The following is a 17,562-nucleotide window of genomic DNA, read 5'->3' on the forward strand; positions in this document are numbered from 1 at the left end:
CCAGGGCCCATCCCAGGCAGGGAGGAAAGTCAGAGCTGCTGGGGGTGGCTAGTCCCAGTGATCCCCCTGAGGCCCTGCAGCCACAGGGACAGAAGGAAGGAGGAAGGATGGCCAGAGCTCAGGTTGGCAGGAGGTCAGGCTGCCTCAACGGGCTGGAGGTAAAGGGTGGGGCGGGGCCTGAGATCAGGCCTGGAAGGAACAGGATGTCTGTGCTGGGGAGGGAGGGAGAGGACAGTGCCAAAACCCCAGGTTCTGGGTCATCCTGGCTCCTCCCCACCTGGCCCTAGCCCAGGAGCCCCTCCCTATCCTCCCAGCTGCAAATCTACCCTGGGGCTCGGATACTAGATCCCTTCGCAATGAGGGTGGTCCGTGGCCTGGATCCCTTGCTCTGCCTTCTCCTCCTTGTACTCCTGGACCCCCACAGCCCCGAGATGGGCCATCTGCCTCAGCGAAGATTTGAGTACAAGCTCAGCTTCAAAGGACCGAGGCTGGCATTGCCTGGGGTTGGAATACCCTTCTGGAGCCATCACGGAGGTAAAATGTCGGGTGAGGACCAGCCATTCCCAGTGTTCCTCAGAACACTGGAGAGGCTGACAGGCTCTGGGTGGCCGTGACTGGGTGGGAAGTGGGCCTGCCAGTACAGCCACTGCCCAAGACGGGGCCAGGCCTGGGGCAGACAGTGCCAGGGGCCCCAGGACCCCCCAACCCCGACCTGTCTCCTGCTCCACCTCCACAGCCCCACCCCTACCTGTCCGCCTCAGCTTCTCCTCTCTGCCTCTCCCCTTCTCTGCCCTGGGACTTCTCTCTCTCCTTCTCTTCTTACCTCTCCTTGGAGAAGCCTTCACCACCCTGCCTCATGGACCTGTGCACATACACACACATGCTAATAGGCTGAGTCTCGGACTCACAGACGCAATGCAGCTTGGATCTGCACAGCCGATCCTCTGGCGCTACACTGTCAGGTTGGGGCTATCCAGGAGACCTGGGGCAGCCTGGAGGGAGGCAGCCACGTGGCCAGCTGTTTCACCAGAGAGGGCCCCAGTCCTGCCCTGTGTGTGTGTTGGGCGGAAGCAAGCATGAGAGCATCTTAGCCCATACGTTGTATTCAAGGCCTTCGAAACCCAGACCTACAAAGAATCTGTCTTTTACTCCATCTTGTTCTAAGAAGATTTTTGAGGACTTATATGGACCTATGCAACTGAGAGGAATTTAAATTAGGAGTGAGCCAGAAGAATGAGACATAGTGTTAGGACTGAGGCATGAAATGAGTCCAGGAACATGGCTTGCTGCCAAAAGATATGCTGTTAAGCCTGCCCACTCTTCAGAGTTGAGCCATGAACCTGGTTTAGAGCCTCCTAGCAGCCAAACCAAAGAGAGAAAGCAGATCCATTGTGTATTTTTGTGTCTATGAGATGTAATGTCTGAAAAACAGCATCATTCCTGAGACTAGAGCAAATATCCCTTTAAGAAGACAGGCCTTCTTAGCAGGTTTAGGCCCGGTTCTCCCTCACAAAGCCCCAGGAGGTAAACAAAGGAGGAGGCTGTTCCCCATAGCTCGGAGCAGGCCCTGCCTCGGGCCCAGGATGGCAGGACCGCACTCATTGTTCTGGGCCATGCCAAGTCTGGGGTGTTCCAGGACATATGGGGGAGCAGAGGCACATTCTTCAAGGTCACTCAGAGATATGCTCACTGTCCATTCACTCATTCATCCTTTTATCTGACTCACCCCCATGTCCTCTGTGCCCCGCCCAGAGACACAGGGCTGAGTCAATTTCGAGGATCCTGCAGTCTGCAGTGAGGTCCCCTGAACAATCCACCGGAGGCCCAGCGCAGAAGTGGGGCAGACATGGGCAACCTCTGCCTCCTGCATGCCACTTCAGAGGCGGTGGTGGCTCCCAAGGGCTCCAGCCCTCCTGGCCTTGCAGCCTCTGAGCCTCCCTACCCCCAGCTCTGGCCGCTGCTGAGCAAACAGGCTGGATTAGCAGTCTCCAGGACATGCTGGCAGGGTCTGGGCCCTGGGCCAGGTTCCAGGCTGGCAGGCCGCAGGGGAGTGGAGGCAGCTGGGGCAGGGCCTCTGGTCTCCCTTCTCCATTTCCTGCCAAACCTGCCTCAGTTTCTCACTCCTTCCTTCCCTCTCCCCCCATCCCACTCACATCAGTGGTAATTCTCACACTCACTCCATCCCTCACGGCCAGTTCCCACCTCTGCTTTCGTGCTTTCCCCACCTTGGGATGCCCCCTAGGTGCCCCCACCAGGAAGGCCCACCTCTGTCTGGACATACCCGTGTATCCACAGCCTGGAGTCCTGGCCCTCTGCCTGGTTATTCTCTCAGGGTGCTGCTCCCCTGTGTTCATGGTCTCCGGCCTGTCCTTCCCCTCATAGGCCTCTCTTTCCTCCTCTGAGAAACACAACGCTCCCATGCTCACTTGCTCAGTCATGTCTGACTCTTTGCAACCCCGTGGACTGTAGCCCGCCAGGCTCTTCTCTCCAGGGGACTCTCCAGGCAGGAATACTGGAGTGGGTTGCCATTCCCTTTGGACACAAATCTCTCTCATGGTGGAAATGACTTGTACTTTGGAGTCAGAGGGAGCTGGGTTCCCATTCATTTAGTTCCTTAATTTTTCTGAGCCTCAGCTTCCTCATCTATAAAATGGGGCCTTGGGACTTCCCTGGTGGTCCCATGGTTAAGACTCTAAGCTTCCACTGCTGGGGTCATGGGTTCGATCCCTGGTTGGGGAACTAAGATCCCCCGTGCCGTATGGCCAAAAATAGTATAATAAATAATTAAAAGATAAAATGGGGCCCTATAAAAGCAAGCTGCACAGACTTGCAATGAGGCTTATGTGAGAATGCAGGTAAAGAGCTCCATGTGTGTCTGGAGACTTCGTTCACCTTCCCTCCCCCTGGCAAAGACCCAATCCCCACTTCTTCGGTGGATTCCACTGTCTGACCAGCCAGCTTATGACCTATTGGCTGTGATGTTCCCTCCTTCCTCCTTCTGGAGCCCAGTCTAGACCAGTGAGAGAGAGTGATGGGGGAGCAGGGGCTGGTGGGGCCCAGGCCCTGAGCTGCCCTGGCCCGCAGATGCCATCCCGGGCCTGGAGGAAGTACGGCTGGCCCCATCCATGCGGAACCGGAGTGGCGCCGTGTGGAGTACAAACCCCGTCCTCTTCCCTGCCTGGGAGGTGGAGATACAGATGAGGGTGACCGGGCCGGGGCGCTGGGGAGCCCAGGGCATGGTAAGTGGTCCCCACGAAGGTCCGGCAGAAGGGTGGGTCAGAGGACCTGGTGGTGAGCCCGGGGTTCCAGGGTCCTGTAGCGACCCCTGAGCTGAGCAGCTGCGGACCCACAGGGCGTGTGGTACACCCGGGGCAGGGGCCAGGTAGGCCCTGTACTGGGGGAGCCGGACTTGGGGGACGGCATTGGGATCCTCTTCGACTCCTCAGCCCAAGATCCCCAGGTGAGTGGTGGTCTCCTGCCCGTTGTCCCGCCCACACCCTCACCCTCCGCCCTGTGCCCGGGTCTCAGGCTGCTTGTCACCTCCCACACAGAACAGCCCTGCCATCTATGTGCTGGCCAGAGACAGGCACACTCTCTACGAGCCGCTTGGGTAAGGGCCCGCCTGGGTTGACCCCTACCTCATTCCTGGGCTGCGAGGAGCTCGGTGGTCCACACACAGAGAGCCCCCCTCCTAGGGCAGTGCCTCCTTGCTGCCCTCACATCTGAGCTGATGACACTGCCCAGGGCCCCCCTCTCACTAGGTCCCAGCCAAGCCTCCTCCAGGGCCTGGGACCAGGGTTGGCTTGCTCTTCTTGGGAATTACTCCACGGAGTCCTCAATTCACTGAACCCAACAGCCCCAGGGCAGCGGGGGTAGTGAAATGACGCAGAGTGAGGCCCGTGGTCAGTGTTTTCACTCCCATCATCTCCTCTTGACACTCTTGAGAAGTGGGGATTGTTAGGCCCCAATTACAGGTGAAGACGTTGAGCCCAGAGAGGAGAAGTGATTTGCCCCAGGTCACACAGCTGTGCCCGGAGCTGAGATTTGAGGACAGACTTGCCGGTGGAGGGTCCACACCCTTTCCCGCACCAGCTGCCTGCCTGCCTGCCAGCACTGTCCCTTTCTCTCCGATGACGTGGCTCCCCATCCCTCTGTAGCCAGCATGCCTCCTCAGTAGCTGGGCCAGTTCATCAGTGTCTCTTAGCAAACATCCCTCTTAGCTCATAACAATTAGAATAATTGCTAACATTTACGACCTGAGCTTACTGTACGCCAGGCACTGCGCCAAGCACTTCACGCTCATGGCTTGGTTAACCCTCATAACAAGGTTATGAGGTAGTTTCAATTACTATTCTCATTTTAAAGATGGAGGAACTCGGATTTGGAAAGGTGAGGCAACTTGCCCAAGGTACAGGGGCTCAGAGGGCAAACACACGCCCCCGGGGCCCCGTCCCCTGCTCGGTGCTGCCCCCTCTCGGCCGAAGGCGGTAGTGACGGGCTCGCTGCCATCAGAGCCTCTGTGTGTCCATGAGCCCAGACACACTCAGGATGTCTCAGCACTCCTAACTTTCTGGACCAGCTGCTTCACCCCCGCGGGGAGGCTGGCTGGTTATATTGTCCTTGGCTGCTAGGGTGGGTCTCGTGCTGTCTGTCCTGCTATGGGCCAAGAGTGGCAGAAAGGAGAAGAAAGAGAAGCCGTACCCAGAGGGAAGCCAGTGGGAGACCAGGAGGCGGTGGTGGGCCTGGGGAATTGTGGGTAGAAATCCCACTGTTGGCCCAGGCTGAGCCCTAGGGAAGCGTCTCAGGGCGGGCCTCGGCCTCTTCTGTGGATTCCAAGTCCCAGCGTTCTGCCAGGCAAGGCTCGCTTTCCCGCTCCTCTCTCTTCTGCTGCGAGAGCAGAATACAGCAATGGAGGCTGGAGCTAGACCAGTACCATTGGGGGCGGGTGGCACTGCAGGCCTGGGCAGCACGGCCTCTGGGACCACCCCTACTGGTTAGGCCTTGGGTCCTGTGTGGCCTGGCTGGATTCCAAGTGCCCACAGGGATGGAGGCAGCCTGCTGCTGGGCTCCTGCCGCCAGGACTTCCGGAACCGGCCGTACCCCTTCAGAGCACGGATCACCTACTGGGGGCAGAGGCTGCGTGTGAGTCGTCCCTCCTGCCTTTGTGGGTCTACTGGGCAGGAAGTGCGGGTTACAGGGCTCAGAGTTCTGTGGATTCCCACGATCCCACAGACACACCTGTAACAGCACACGTGGTCCCTGGCACACGCAGGCAACACCCATAGGGATCCCTGCTCTCTACACAGACTCCTAACTTGCCCCCAGCACATTCCTGGGAGAGCTGGCACAAGCCCAGGTGTGCGAGCCCCTCCACATCACTCTGATTCCAAGCTTCCCGCCCACCTTCCGGGTCAGGGAGCCAGTGAGTCAGGTGGGGACACTGCCTCTGCTGGGGCTGGGGGAGAGACGTGGGCTCCCCCTGTGAGGGACTCATGCCCTTTGTGTCCCTCAGGTGTCCTTGAACAGCGGCCTCACTCCCAGTGACCCAGATGAGGTCTGTGTTGATGTGGGGCCCTTGCTTTTGGCCCCCGGAGGTTTCTTTGGGGTCTCGGCGGCCACGAGTATCCTGGCAGGTGAGGGCCTTCTGGGCAGAGGAGTGGTGCCCACTGAACACCCCTTCTAAGAAGCACTAGGGTGGGGCCAGCCAGTTCCTCACTGTGGGACACAGGAAAGCCACAAACTCTCTCTGGACCTCTGTTACCATCTGGGGAAGGTCGTGTCTGCCTTGCAGAGTTGATGAAAGTCTCAAATGGAGTAAAACACGAGTCACTTCCATTTCACTGTTGGCTCCACAAGGGTCCCTAGCTGGGATCTGTGGGGCAAGAGGAAGAGGGACGGCCATGGGGGACATCTAGGAAATGGAGCAAAAGGATGTGATGTAACAGACAGCCTGTGGAGGAGGCTGCAATCAGAGAGAGAGCAGGGTGCAATCAGAGGTGGCATCCTGGAACGCCAGGACTTCGGTGTTTAGACTCTAGGCGCTGGGGAGCCATGGCAGGTTTCTAAGGAGGAGAGTGACGTGGTCAGAGTCATGAGGAGGAGGAGGAGGCCCCTGTGTGGTTCTTCTGCCAGTAGCAGCCAGGCTCTGGGCCTGAGGGTATTGCTTTGCCTGTGGCCATGGCTCTAGGTCAGGAACATCCAGTTTTCCCATTCACTGGGGGTCCCCCTCTACCTCTCTGTTGGAGTCAACCCTCACAGCCCACCCGTCTGCTCATCTGATCCTCACACCTTTCCTATGAAGAGAGGCAAGATGAGGGTCAGAGCTGCTCAAAGTCACCCAGATCTCTTGCCTGCCTGGAACATAATGGAGGCCGGGGGTGAGGGCTGAGGGAGTGAGTTCCCTTCCCTTCGCTACCCTGCTTTCTAGATGACCATGATGTCCTGTCCTTCCTGACCTTCAGTCTGTGGGAACCGGGTCCAGAGGTAACGCCGAAGCTGGGCCTTCTCTCGGGGGAGGGCTGGGGGAGAAGCAGCCCAGTGATCCCTCCCCTTCCCGGATGCTCTGCTCACGTCCAGCTGTCAGACCTGTCATTCCAACGCTTATCTCTACCTGCTTGCAGAGCTCTACTCAGGCCAAGCCTTGTGCAGGGAAGTGCTGGGGGCCAGAGGAGACCCAGAGCCAGGCCCTGTCCTCAAAGAGCTGTGGGAGCACTGAGGGGTCCTAACCAGCCAGGGGAGCATGGCAAAGATGAGCTTGAAGGAACAGAGGGAGTGGCATAGACACAGGCCTGAGGGAGCTGCTGGGGTCTGGGCCACAGTGGGAGAGACGGGTGTAAAGATTGGCAGTGCAGCAGGGCTGGGAGGACTGGGCCAGGTGGCTGAGCTGAGGGAGAACTAGGTGTGTGTGTGAGTGTGTGTGCATGTGTGTGTGTGTGTGTGTGTGTGCACGTGTGGCGGAGGTACGGCAGGGCTGGGAGGACTGGGTCTATGCCAGGGTGGCTGTTTGGTCAGGGAGGGGGACAGGGCTTGAGGGAGGCCCTGTGGGAAGACTCCTCTGGGTTTGGGGCCTGAGTTTGTGTCTTCTTTCTCCAGCCTCCCTCACAGCCCTTCCTGGAGACGGAGCAGCTCCGCCTGGCAAAGCAGCTGGAAGGGCTGCAGGCAAGGCTGGGCCTGGGCACCAAGGAAGACATGACTCCAGAGCTGAACTATGGAGTCTGGGAAGAGGGTAGGGACCCAGAGAACAGGCAGGTGGGCCAGGGACTCGACTGAGGGTCACAGTATCCTCTTCCGTTCAAACCAAGAGCCCTTTAACCAGCGGGAAGGGGGCGCCTGAGGAGGCCGTATCTAAGCAGGCTCTGCCCCACCACCCAGACACATCTTTCCAGGGGAGTCCTGGAGGCAGAAGCCACACGTTTCTGCCCCTCCAAGGTGGCTTCAAAAGACAGGCTCTGTTGCCCACCCCAGCGGCCTGCCTGCCCCCACTCTGCCTTGATCCCCAGGGGAACAAAGCTTCGGCCTGGAGGAGACACTGCACAGACACAGCCAGATCCTTCAGGCCCTCCAGGGCCTCTCCAAGCACTTGATGCAGGCTGAGCGGCAATGGAAGCAGCAGCTGGGGTCCCCAGGCCACATCAGGCCTGAAGGAGGCTGGGTGAGTGGTCCTTCGAGCACCCAAGGGTCTGCCTACAGGCCCTGAGAAGCCGAGCTCCATAGGCACCAGATCTGATGGCACCAGTGAGCTCTCTCTGTCCAGAAAGAGGGGCAAGCACTACCCGGGAACTCATCTCCCCCAAGGTCTGGAGAGATAGGAGTGCGTGCATGCGTGCCTAGTCACTGCAGTCGTGTCTGACTCTTTGTGGCCCCATGGACTGTATCCCACCAGGCTCCTCTGTCCATGGGGCAAGAATACTGGAGTGGGATGCCATGCCCTTCTCTAGATCTTCCCAACCCAGGGATTGAATTCGCGTCTCTTGTGTCTTTTGCATTGGCAGGTGTGTTCTTTACCACTAGTGCCACCTGGGAAGCCCTGGAGGGAAAGGAGGGCAGGGGTGAAATGCTGCAACTGGCAGGGTGGCGTGGATCTTCGAGGCAGGGGGGTGAGGTGCGGGCTGGGGGGCTTGGCACAAGCAAAGGCCCACAGAGCCCATGGCTGGGGCTGGGGAAAGGAGTTGCCAGGTATTTAGACGCGGATCTCTAGACAAGTGACAAAAATAGACTGGGTGCTTATTTGCATGTAGCTCCACATGTGATCTGATTCACATACGCTTGCTTAATGCTCAGATGCACCAGAATTCTCGTTTCCCCTCCACTGCCATCCTGGCTTCTCCCCCCGGGAATCACGTCCCATGGCAGACCCAGCCTGGGGCCTGAGAGCTCAGCTCAGTCAAGATGTTAGACGCCCGGCAGAAGAGGCCAGCGGCTCCTGTGAGCTGGGCTCTGGCAGCTCGAGGTTTGAATCGTGTCCTCAGGACAGAGCAGCTGAGGACAGAGCAGCCAAGCCTGGGCTGCTGGAATAGGGCAGAAGGGAGGCACCAGGTCCTCCAAGGCCACGTCTCCCTGATCCTACTGCCAGGCCCAGGACTCCCCCTGCCCGGCTCCACCCACCCCTGAGAGAGGTGGCTCCCTCTCCAGGTCACTGGGCAAGATGCCAGCCCAAGCACTGGGAGTTGACTGGCTGGGACCCGGGTAGGGGGTGGGGATGGGGAGGGAGGGGGAAAGGGGACTTCTCAGGGAGAAGGGTTTGGGAGGAGGGGAAAATCAGAAGCCCAGATGCAAAAGGTCAGATAAACCTAGTGTATCCCAAATGAGGGCCCAGGTAATGGAGTGAGGCCTCTAGAAGGAAGAGGGCTGCAAATCCCCAGGGAAGGTGAACTCTTCTCAGAGGGGCTGTGCCCTGGGCCCTAGAGAAGAGGCTGGTACCCCTGCAGGACTCAGCCAAGGTCAGTGCCCTACTCCGTGGACAGCGGACTCTGCTGCAAGACCTGCAAGAGATGAGGTAAGGGCACCCAGAGAGGAGGGTCCTGGGGGAGAGGGAAGAGGAGTCCCCACCCACCAACTTGCTTCTCTGCCGGAAGACCCCCCATCAGTCCTTTAATGCTTTCATCATCTCCTGAGCAGCAAGCACAAAGCCTGGAAAACAGGGAGGGGCGTGGGGCAGAGTTAGGTTTGTTGAACTGAGCTGAATTTAACTGAATCAAGTTTAAAGTTTTGAAACTCCTGGTTTAAACACAACTCCCTGAGACATTCCCACCCCAGGGAGGGTTAGTAAAATCGAGCCTTCCTTCAGTGATAGCTTCTGGAAGGAGGGGACATTTTGAGGAGGTTCTTGGAGGGAACACAACCAAAAGCCAGCCCAGTTGGGGGATGGGCAGTCCCTGACTTCATTTTACCCCCCTCTGGCCCCTTAGCATCTCACTCTAGGCCCAGGCCTCTGGAGTTACCCATGGAGCCATAGGGGCAGGGGGTCACCTTGATGCCATGGGAGGAGAGGGGCTTCAGGCCATATGCTGTGGCTGCACCCCAACCCCAGCCCTCCTCTCTACATCTAGATTCCCTGGGGCTGGGAACATGAGGAGGAAGAGAATCTAAATCCCTGGGGGCCAGGGACGGAAGGCATAGCCCAGGGAGCCTGGGGTTGGGATGGACAGCTTAAGGGAGATGCTTCTCTGAGCTAAAGTGTCTCAAGGAGAAGCTCTGGGTTGGGGGGAGGACCACCAGTCCCCAAAAGGGGCCTTATGGGTGGTGCCTGTTCCTCACCCAGATGCTGCCTTTGAGGATTATGGGAAATCCATAATTAGGTACTTTGGGTGCAATCAGAAGGGATAATGGGTTCTCTCCCTCGGTTTCCACTCTGTATCAGGGATGCAGCTGCTCACATGGCCTCAAGAGCCCAGGTCTTCTACCTGCCTGTGGGCACCAAGCATCATTTCTCAGAGCTGGCCCAGATCCTGAGCCTCCTGCAGAAGGACCTGCGGGGCCCAGCGGTGAGAGGGACAGGAGCGAGGACCACGGGGCTCAGCCTCCTTCTAGCACTTCCACAGCCCCAGGCCCCTCCTGCCTTTGCCCTTCCCCCCTGGGACTCCTGTCAGGCACACCTGTGTCCGTGTCTGTGTGTGCATGCACACGGGCATGCAGGCACAAGGACTGCATCTTCTCTCTGCCTTCTCTGCTCTCTGGAGAGTCCCACAGACTGTCAGTACCAGCAGGGCCCTGGAGATCACTTGGTCCAACTCCCACAATGACCAGAAGATAAATGGGAATAGGCTGTGCCCAAGATCATTCAAAGCTTAGTGGTGAAATCCGCTCTTTCCTGTGCCCTACTCCATCTTGCTCTTTTCCTTGCCCTCTCCATCACCTTGTCTTTTGCTCTGTATTTCTCTCTCTCACTTATCTCTAGAGCCTTCGGTCCCCTGAAGATCCCAGGTCCCAGGCCCTCCTGGCTGTTCCCACAAATAGGGACATAGGACCTGGGGTGGGGAAGCAGCTTTGTACCCTGCCCCCTCTGCGAGTTCCCTGGATGAGAGCCAGGGTACCCCAACACTGAGAGAGGGAAACAAAACCCCACAGTGGTCCAGATTCTAGGTCCCCTCCCTCCTTCTGAGTAAGAAGCTGATCTAAGATCTTAGAACATCTCTTTTCAGAGAGCAGCAGCCAAGGACCCTCGCTCACCTGGCAGGTCCCCAAGGGTTTCCTCGTGCCTGCAGCCTGGCATCTTCCTGTTCTTCCTCTTCATCCAGACTGTAGGCTTCTTCTGCTATGTACACTTCAGGTGGGCATTCCCATGCGCAGGACTTCCCACACCTACCTGGCATCTCTTGGGTCTGGACCACAGAGATTCAGTTTGAGAGAGGGGATACTAAGATTCCCGTGGGGAGATCCACATGACTTACCAGCTGGCAAGGAGCACTGCCCAAGTTAGGGCCCATTTTTTCCATAGAGATGTGGACTACCTGCTCAGCTGCTGGTCCCATCTGAGTCCTCTCTTCACAGAATTCACTCTCTAATGTGAGAAACTGACAAGTAGCTAACAGTCACATCCTTTGTGATCAGGGCCATGATAGCAGGAAGCTCAGGGGCTTAAAAAGTGCTTGAAAAAGCACTAGAGCCAGCTTGGGGAGATCAGGTAATCACATGGAAGGGATATTTCATATGGATCATCAAGGCAACTAGGAATGTTTCAAGCCCAACAAGATAAGTAAAAGCATTGATGTAGAGGAAACATCATGAGAAAAGACGTGGAAGCATGAAAAAATATATATATATTTTGGAGAAAAAGTGGCAAGTTCGGTACTGCTAGAGCTAAATGTTTGTGAAACTGGGCAAAGAGAATTTAAAAGTTTGGGGGCATGTCACAGTTTATGCTTGATGAATGTTTGTAAACGAGTAAGACATTTAGAGATGTAAGATGTGCTAAGGAGCTCAGAAATGGGGCAGTCCTTGTCGGTGGTTTTTCAAGACAAGGAATCAGTGCAGGCTGTGATGGTCCTGGAGGAGGAGTGGAGTATGCTGAATTTCAAAAGCAGAATGGGAGAGGAGATGGCCTGCAGCTGCGCAGAACAGCAAAGGTATGAGGGTGGAAATGATGACAGGCTTATGTTACACAGGAGTGTGATGGTAGTCATAAGGCTGGAGCCACCTGGACAGAATTTGAATACCAGGAAGAAAGTGTGGTACTGATGGAGCAGACCAAGGTGTCATAGAAGTTCTCAGAGCAGGGGGTGCTGTGGTCCAGGGAGTGTAGGGTGGTGAGTGCAGTAAATATAAAGATCCTGGTCTCAAGAACCCAGAAGGGAGAAGCCCAAGTGACTGTCTTCTCTCCCTGGCAGCAAGCAGAAGCTGGACAAGGGCCTTCAGGACTATTTGTCCACATGCAGCCTTCCTCTGAGTTCTACACCACAAATCCCTAGGGTCTTGGGGGCTCTTCGGAGGCAGCCCTTCTCCCCCAGCATACAGGCGTGACCTCCTTCGAAGCCCTGATGAAATGTCCACTTCTCATCACTAGGAAGTCAACATGTACCTGGGGGTAGAGGGTTTGGCTGGTGTCTTCTGCCTCTGGGTACCTAGCTCCTACCCACACCTTAGCTTTTGGGGACATCCACCCTTATTAAAGGCAATTTCTCTCTTCCCATGCTTTGATATGCTCATTTACCTTCCAGTATCACCTTAATCTCTGAAGACTTCAACTTCTTCCAGATGGTCACTGGGAGTGGGCTCCAAGCAGGCAAGGAGGCCCAGGGCTGGCTTGACTGCCAAAAAACCAGATACCCCATAGGCCTGAACTCAGGACTATGGTGGGAGATGGCATCACTAATGTGTATAATTCTGTCCCCAAATTCACCCAAAACAAGGAAGGGTGCCTCCAAGTGCCCTTCCTGGTCCAGCCCAGCCAGCATCACCAATGAACAACTCTCTCCCTGCTCCCTGGAGCTCCAGGGGTCAGCAGGGCAGGCGCGTGACCGAGAACTCTGAGAGGCAACCAATGGAGCCATAATTGGGATTCCCCACTCTCTGGTCTCCCTCCCTTTCTCAGCGTCAAGCTCTTTGGGCAGCTGCTAGGGCGGCGGGTTGGAAAGAAGGTTGGGGCAGAGCCCAGGGCTACTCGCACCTCCCAGCTGAAATCCTGGTTATCAGCCATCCGGGGGAGAAGGAAGTAGGGATAGCAGGGTTCTGGGGCGCATAAAAGCACAAGTCATTCCCCTGGGGAGCGACCCCCCCCCCCTTTAACGGCAGCCCCAATCCGTTGTCAGCAGTGCCCAGCGGAGCTTGGCATGGAAGGAGGCACGTTGGGGAGGCGGGAGTGAGGCGCGGACACGTGGTCCAGTCTGCTCAGCCCCGTGCATGCCCCCCGCCCCCTGTGAGGAGGGGTTTGGGGCTATGGAGGCGGGCAGGGGCGGGCGGTGGGCGGTGCAGAGCGTGGGGCGCCTGCCTGCGGCGGGAGCTGTCCCTGAGACCTAGTGCTGAAGTAGGAGCGGACGTGCCTGGGTGCCCGCCGCGTGGTAACCGGCGCCCGGTGCCCGGGTCAGCGAAGACCATGGCGTTCATGGTGAAGACCATGGTGGGCGGCCAGCTGAAGAACCTCACTGGGAGCCTGGGGGGCGGCGAGGACAAGGGGGACGGGGACAAGTCGGCCGCCGAAGCGCAGGGCATGAGCCGAGAGGAGTATGAGGAGTATCAGAAGCAACTGGTGGAAGAGAAGTGAGTGGCATCCCTTCCTGGCTCCAATGGCCCTCCCCATCCCCCAAGAGGCCCCCGGCCCACCCTTAGGGCAGTCTCAGACCCCGAGCCCCTCCCCTACTTTTCCAGACTAGGTAAGGGCCGGGCCCTCTAGGCTGCCCCCAGAGCCACCCCATGTCTAACCTAGAACCCCGCTCCACTTTTACATTCGGGCCCAGAGGGAGTGGGGGCAGGGGCGACAGGGGCCTGAGACGATGTGGGGGCACGTGCATTTCTGACGAAACAAGTAATCCCTTAATCCGATCTGGTCTCAGCCGTCTGTGTCTTCCAACTGGAGCTCCTCTCAGCCTGAGGCTCAGAGAAAAGCGCTGCAGCTGAGGGAGAATCAGTCATGGAGACAGATCCTGAGATGAGGGCACTCTTGTGTGCGGACAATGCTGGGACAGAGATGTACCTGGAGTGGAGTTAGGGGCTCAGTTCCACACTAGGCTGCTTGGGTCAGATCCTGGCTTCGCTTCTTTTTTGCTGGGTGACCCTAGGCAAGTTCCTTAACCTTTCTGTGCCTCAGTTTCTTCTTCTGTAAAATGTGGGTGGTGATAAAACATGCCGTATATGTTTATGAGGGTTAATACTTAATGCACATAAACCCCTTAGCAAGACACCTGGCACATGGCAAACCATTAAATGTTAGCTATTATTTCACTTAATCATGATAACAGTTTTGTGAGCTGCAAAATCTTATCCTCATTTTACAAAACGGGAAAATAAATGATTTACTCAAAGACAAAAAGTGGTAGCTGAGCCAGGATGCGAACCCGTGTCTGTCCCAAATACTTTTCCCCACACTGACACAACCTGTCAGAAAAAGAAAAGACAGACCGAGTCAGATGCCACCTATGTTAGGGTCCGGAAAGCCAGACAGACGTGCCCTGATAGCTGCATAGGGCGACGTGTGTGGAGGCAATAAAGGGCACTGTGATACCAGGGAGAGACAGTGAAGATTGATCTTGGCTGGTCAGAGCACCCAACATACCGGCCGGCGGGGGTGGGAGCCAAGTAAACTTCGGCTAGGACATAGAGACCCTTCCCGCCGCCTTCCTCGCAGGCCCCGCCCATTTTCTCAGCCCCGGCGGTGATTCCGCCCCCGGTGCCCCCACAGGATGGAGCGGGACGCGCAGTTCACGCAGAGGAAGGCAGAGCGGGCCACGCTGCGGAGCCACTTCCGAGACAAATATCGGCTGCCCAAGGTAAGCTTAGGACCCTGGGCTGCAAGACACATCCGGGACCCTGAGCTGTGGGCTCCGGACCCCTTTGCCGTACTCCTGGCACTGCAACGCTCAAGGAGTGTTTGATTAAATTAACGATTCTCTCACTCCTTCACTCATTCACGGTTAATTAGTGCCTGCCAAGGGCCAGGGCTTGACGCTGACAGGTAGCCCAGTCCAGATGGGTTTGTGTTTCTGGAGTCAATCCAGGCCCCTTCTCTCCTCCAACCCCCACTCACCCAACCCAGAGTCAGGCCTAGGCAGATGAAGAGTTGGAAGGCAGTAGATTCTACCTCAGGGGTAAAATCTCTTGGCACTTCTAAACACCCAGGGAGGGAGGTGGACAGAGAGAAGGCAGCACCTTCTGTGTGCTTGATCTTCATGCCCTTACCTAACCCTTCAGTAACTCTGCCAGGTAGCTACTACCCACATCTACAGATAAGGAAACTGAGGCTCAGAGAGATTAAGGGACTTGGCTATGGTCATACACAGCCAGAGAGTGATGGGAGTGGGAAAAGAGATCAAGCCCGTACGTGCTGAGCCTGCACTTGCTCCCAGACCCCTGGTTCCTTCCAAAGTATGAAGTCTGTCTGCAGATAGTAAAATACCCCCTTGATTGCCCAAGTAGCTAGGAGGATGTCTCCTCTAGGCTCTGCAGCATCAGATGATCATGTAAGAGTTCTGCTCCTGTTGCCTAAGGAGGGAACTGAGGCACAGGCCACTCCCCCTGCCCAGAAGCTAGAGTCTGAGGAGAAAAGGAAGCACAGGCTACACCTGAACTTGATCTTCCACTTGAATTGGAGGATTAGATATGTGAACGTCATATTCACTCATTCAGTACATGTTTACTGAGCCCCTGGCTGCCTCTGATTTCCCACAGGGCACTAGTCTTTTGAAAATCTCTCAAAGGAAGACTCAAACTCAGCTAGGAATGGATCATTCCTCAAATGCTTGCACTAAGGGTATAAGAGAAACAACTCTGCCATCAGAGAACTCTGAGTGCCCTAGGAGAGAGAAGACTTGGCTGTAACTGAGTAGGACATAAAGTGGAAAGCCCAAGAGCCCCCAAAGGGACAGGGAAGTGCAATGAACATCAGTAGGTAGGTGCTGTGCAAAGAGGACACAGACGTTGGAATGAGGGATACAGGTTTACATTTAGCTCCCCCACTTCCTAGTGCTGTGACTTTGGGCAAATTACTAAAGTTATCTGAGCCTCAATTTCCTTATTTGTAAAATGGAGAAAATAACACCTACCTCACAGTGGTGTTGTGAGCATTAAAAGCACTCAGCTCAGTGTCAGCCATGTGATAGGTGTTGGATGAATGGAATCCATCACTGTGATGGGTAACATTCTTCAGTGTAGTTAATGACAGTCAACACACAACTTAGCTGACTCAGTCTGACTCCGAAGTATTTTTATGTTGTCATTACTCACTGCGCTAGTGTCTCACCTTCAGTATCTCAGGGTGAAGTCAGGCCGTGTGAAAGGGCAAGGTCTCCATATCCAAGCGTCAAAAGCTTGATCCTGGTATGGAGAAGGGGGGCTGAGTTCACTGGAACCTGGAGTTCCAGAATCCTGGGGCCTGGAACACAGTCCAGGCTCCTCCTTGCCCCTCAACTCTGAGTCCCCACAGACCTGCAACCCCATCGCACCCCTTTCCCTCTTCCCTTCAGAACGAGACAGACGAGAGCCAGATCCAGATGGCAGGTGGAGATGTGGAGCTGCCCCGGGAGCTGGCCAAGATGATTGAGGAGGACACAGAGGAGGAGGAGGAGAGGGCCTCGGTCCTTGGGCAGCTGGCCAGCCTCCCTGGCTTGGACCTCGGCTCACTCAAGGACAAGGCCCAGAGCACATTGGGGGACCTCAAGCAATCAGCTGAGAAGTGCCACATCATGTGACTACTTCCCCTGGGGTTACCCACGGGGGTGACCAGAGGGCTGGGCCCACACAAGCGCTGAGAGCATGTCTCAGCTTCCAGGGACCCATATCCCATCTTGGCTTTGTCTCCCTGCCCCAGGCCAGCCCCAGGACCCTTCTCATCCAGGGCTCCAGTCTGCCTTCTGCTCTCACCCTCTCCACTGGGAGCAAAGTTCCCATTCCTCACCCTACCCCTCAGGACCCACCATCCCTACTCAGCCTGGGAAGGTCTCCCAGGATTGTAGGAATAGACCTGACCCTCTCTGACCATGGCCCCAAGTTCCTGCACGCAGGAGAACCCATAGAGGGACACACAGAGGGACACAGAGATCCTGGTGTGCTCAGAGGGGTATGTCACAGATGCATCCTGGCACACAGAGACACAAACACGGGCCAGCTCCCCTGGGTGCCTAGCTCCTCTAGACACCAACACTCAGATATGCTCAGGGGAGCTTTAAGCAGACACTCACAACAGACAGGAGGCCTGAGTTCAAGTCTCCACATTTACTCTCCTTAAAACCCACCACCCTTTCTGGGTCTCAAGTCATCGTCTATACAACTGGAATGGACTGGGTGATTTCTAAGACTTCCTAGCTTGGCCTCCCTGACCCTTGAGAGTCAGCCCCACACCCCTCCTTGGGTAGAGCAGCAGCTGCAGCCATAGTCTCCAGCGGCTGCCACTGTGGGCTCTGGCTCTTGGAAGCTGAGTGATGCTATGTGAGGGGCTTAGTGCCAAGGATGAAGCTGGCACTGAACAGTAGCCCAGGAGGCTCCAGGCCGTCTCTGGGCCCAGGGCCCAGCCAATTTCTTTTCTGTTCCTGTAGAACTCTCTCTGGATTCCATAGCTGGATTTCCTCTCTTAGTTCAGTGAAAAATAAAAATTCCAAATGACTTGCCTATTTCACTTCTTACTGACCTCCAGGAGTCTCAGGTTTCACAGGCCCCTAACCTTGCCCTTGGAGGGGTATTCTCTACCTCCTCATCCACAGCTTCATAGGAGTACCAGCTCCTATAAGATACTCAAGCAGTCACCTAGATGGGCTGCACCAGGGAAGGCAGGGCCTCTGGGGCATTACCTGAGCCTGCAGGAGGGGCTGACTCAACCACAGCTGTCTCTGGCACCTGTGCCGATCCCCTTCCACATCTTGGCCATCGAAGGTGTAACAAAACGAAGGCAGGGCAACTGCCTTCCAGCCCAGGCACTAC

General features: G+C 56.4%; 1 protein-coding gene across 2 annotated transcripts; it reads left to right on the forward strand.

The window, feature by feature from the left end:
- Positions 1–329: 329 nt before the first annotated feature.
- Positions 330–17,247, forward strand: CPLX3 (complexin 3). 2 transcript variants are annotated; one of them, XM_086363811.1, is made up of 14 exons: positions 330–534; positions 3,085–3,239; positions 3,353–3,460; positions 3,552–3,610; positions 5,043–5,142; positions 5,513–5,633; positions 6,428–6,483; positions 7,093–7,225; positions 7,500–7,651; positions 8,928–8,995; positions 9,860–9,998; positions 10,641–10,768; positions 14,333–14,420; positions 16,113–17,247. In XM_086363811.1, exons 1-14 carry the CDS (start codon positions 357–359, stop codon positions 16,335–16,337), a joined length of 1,710 nt encoding a protein of 569 aa, XP_086219937.1. In that variant the 5' UTR covers positions 330–356; the 3' UTR covers positions 16,338–17,247. The 2 variants fall into 2 exon arrangements, with proteins under 2 accessions (XP_086219937.1, XP_086219936.1); XM_086363810.1 differs by lacking the exons at positions 330–534; positions 3,085–3,239; positions 3,353–3,460; ... (7 more) ...; positions 9,860–9,998; positions 10,641–10,768 and adding an exon at positions 12,882–13,194.
- The last annotated feature ends 315 nt before the right edge of the window (positions 17,248–17,562 follow it).

Source organism: Bos grunniens, chromosome 21 (assembly GCF_055505025.1).
Source record: "Bos grunniens cultivar Pamir isolate PY7600 chromosome 21, Bosgru_T2T1.0, whole genome shotgun sequence".
Lineage (NCBI taxonomy): Eukaryota > Metazoa > Chordata > Mammalia > Artiodactyla > Bovidae > Bos > Bos grunniens.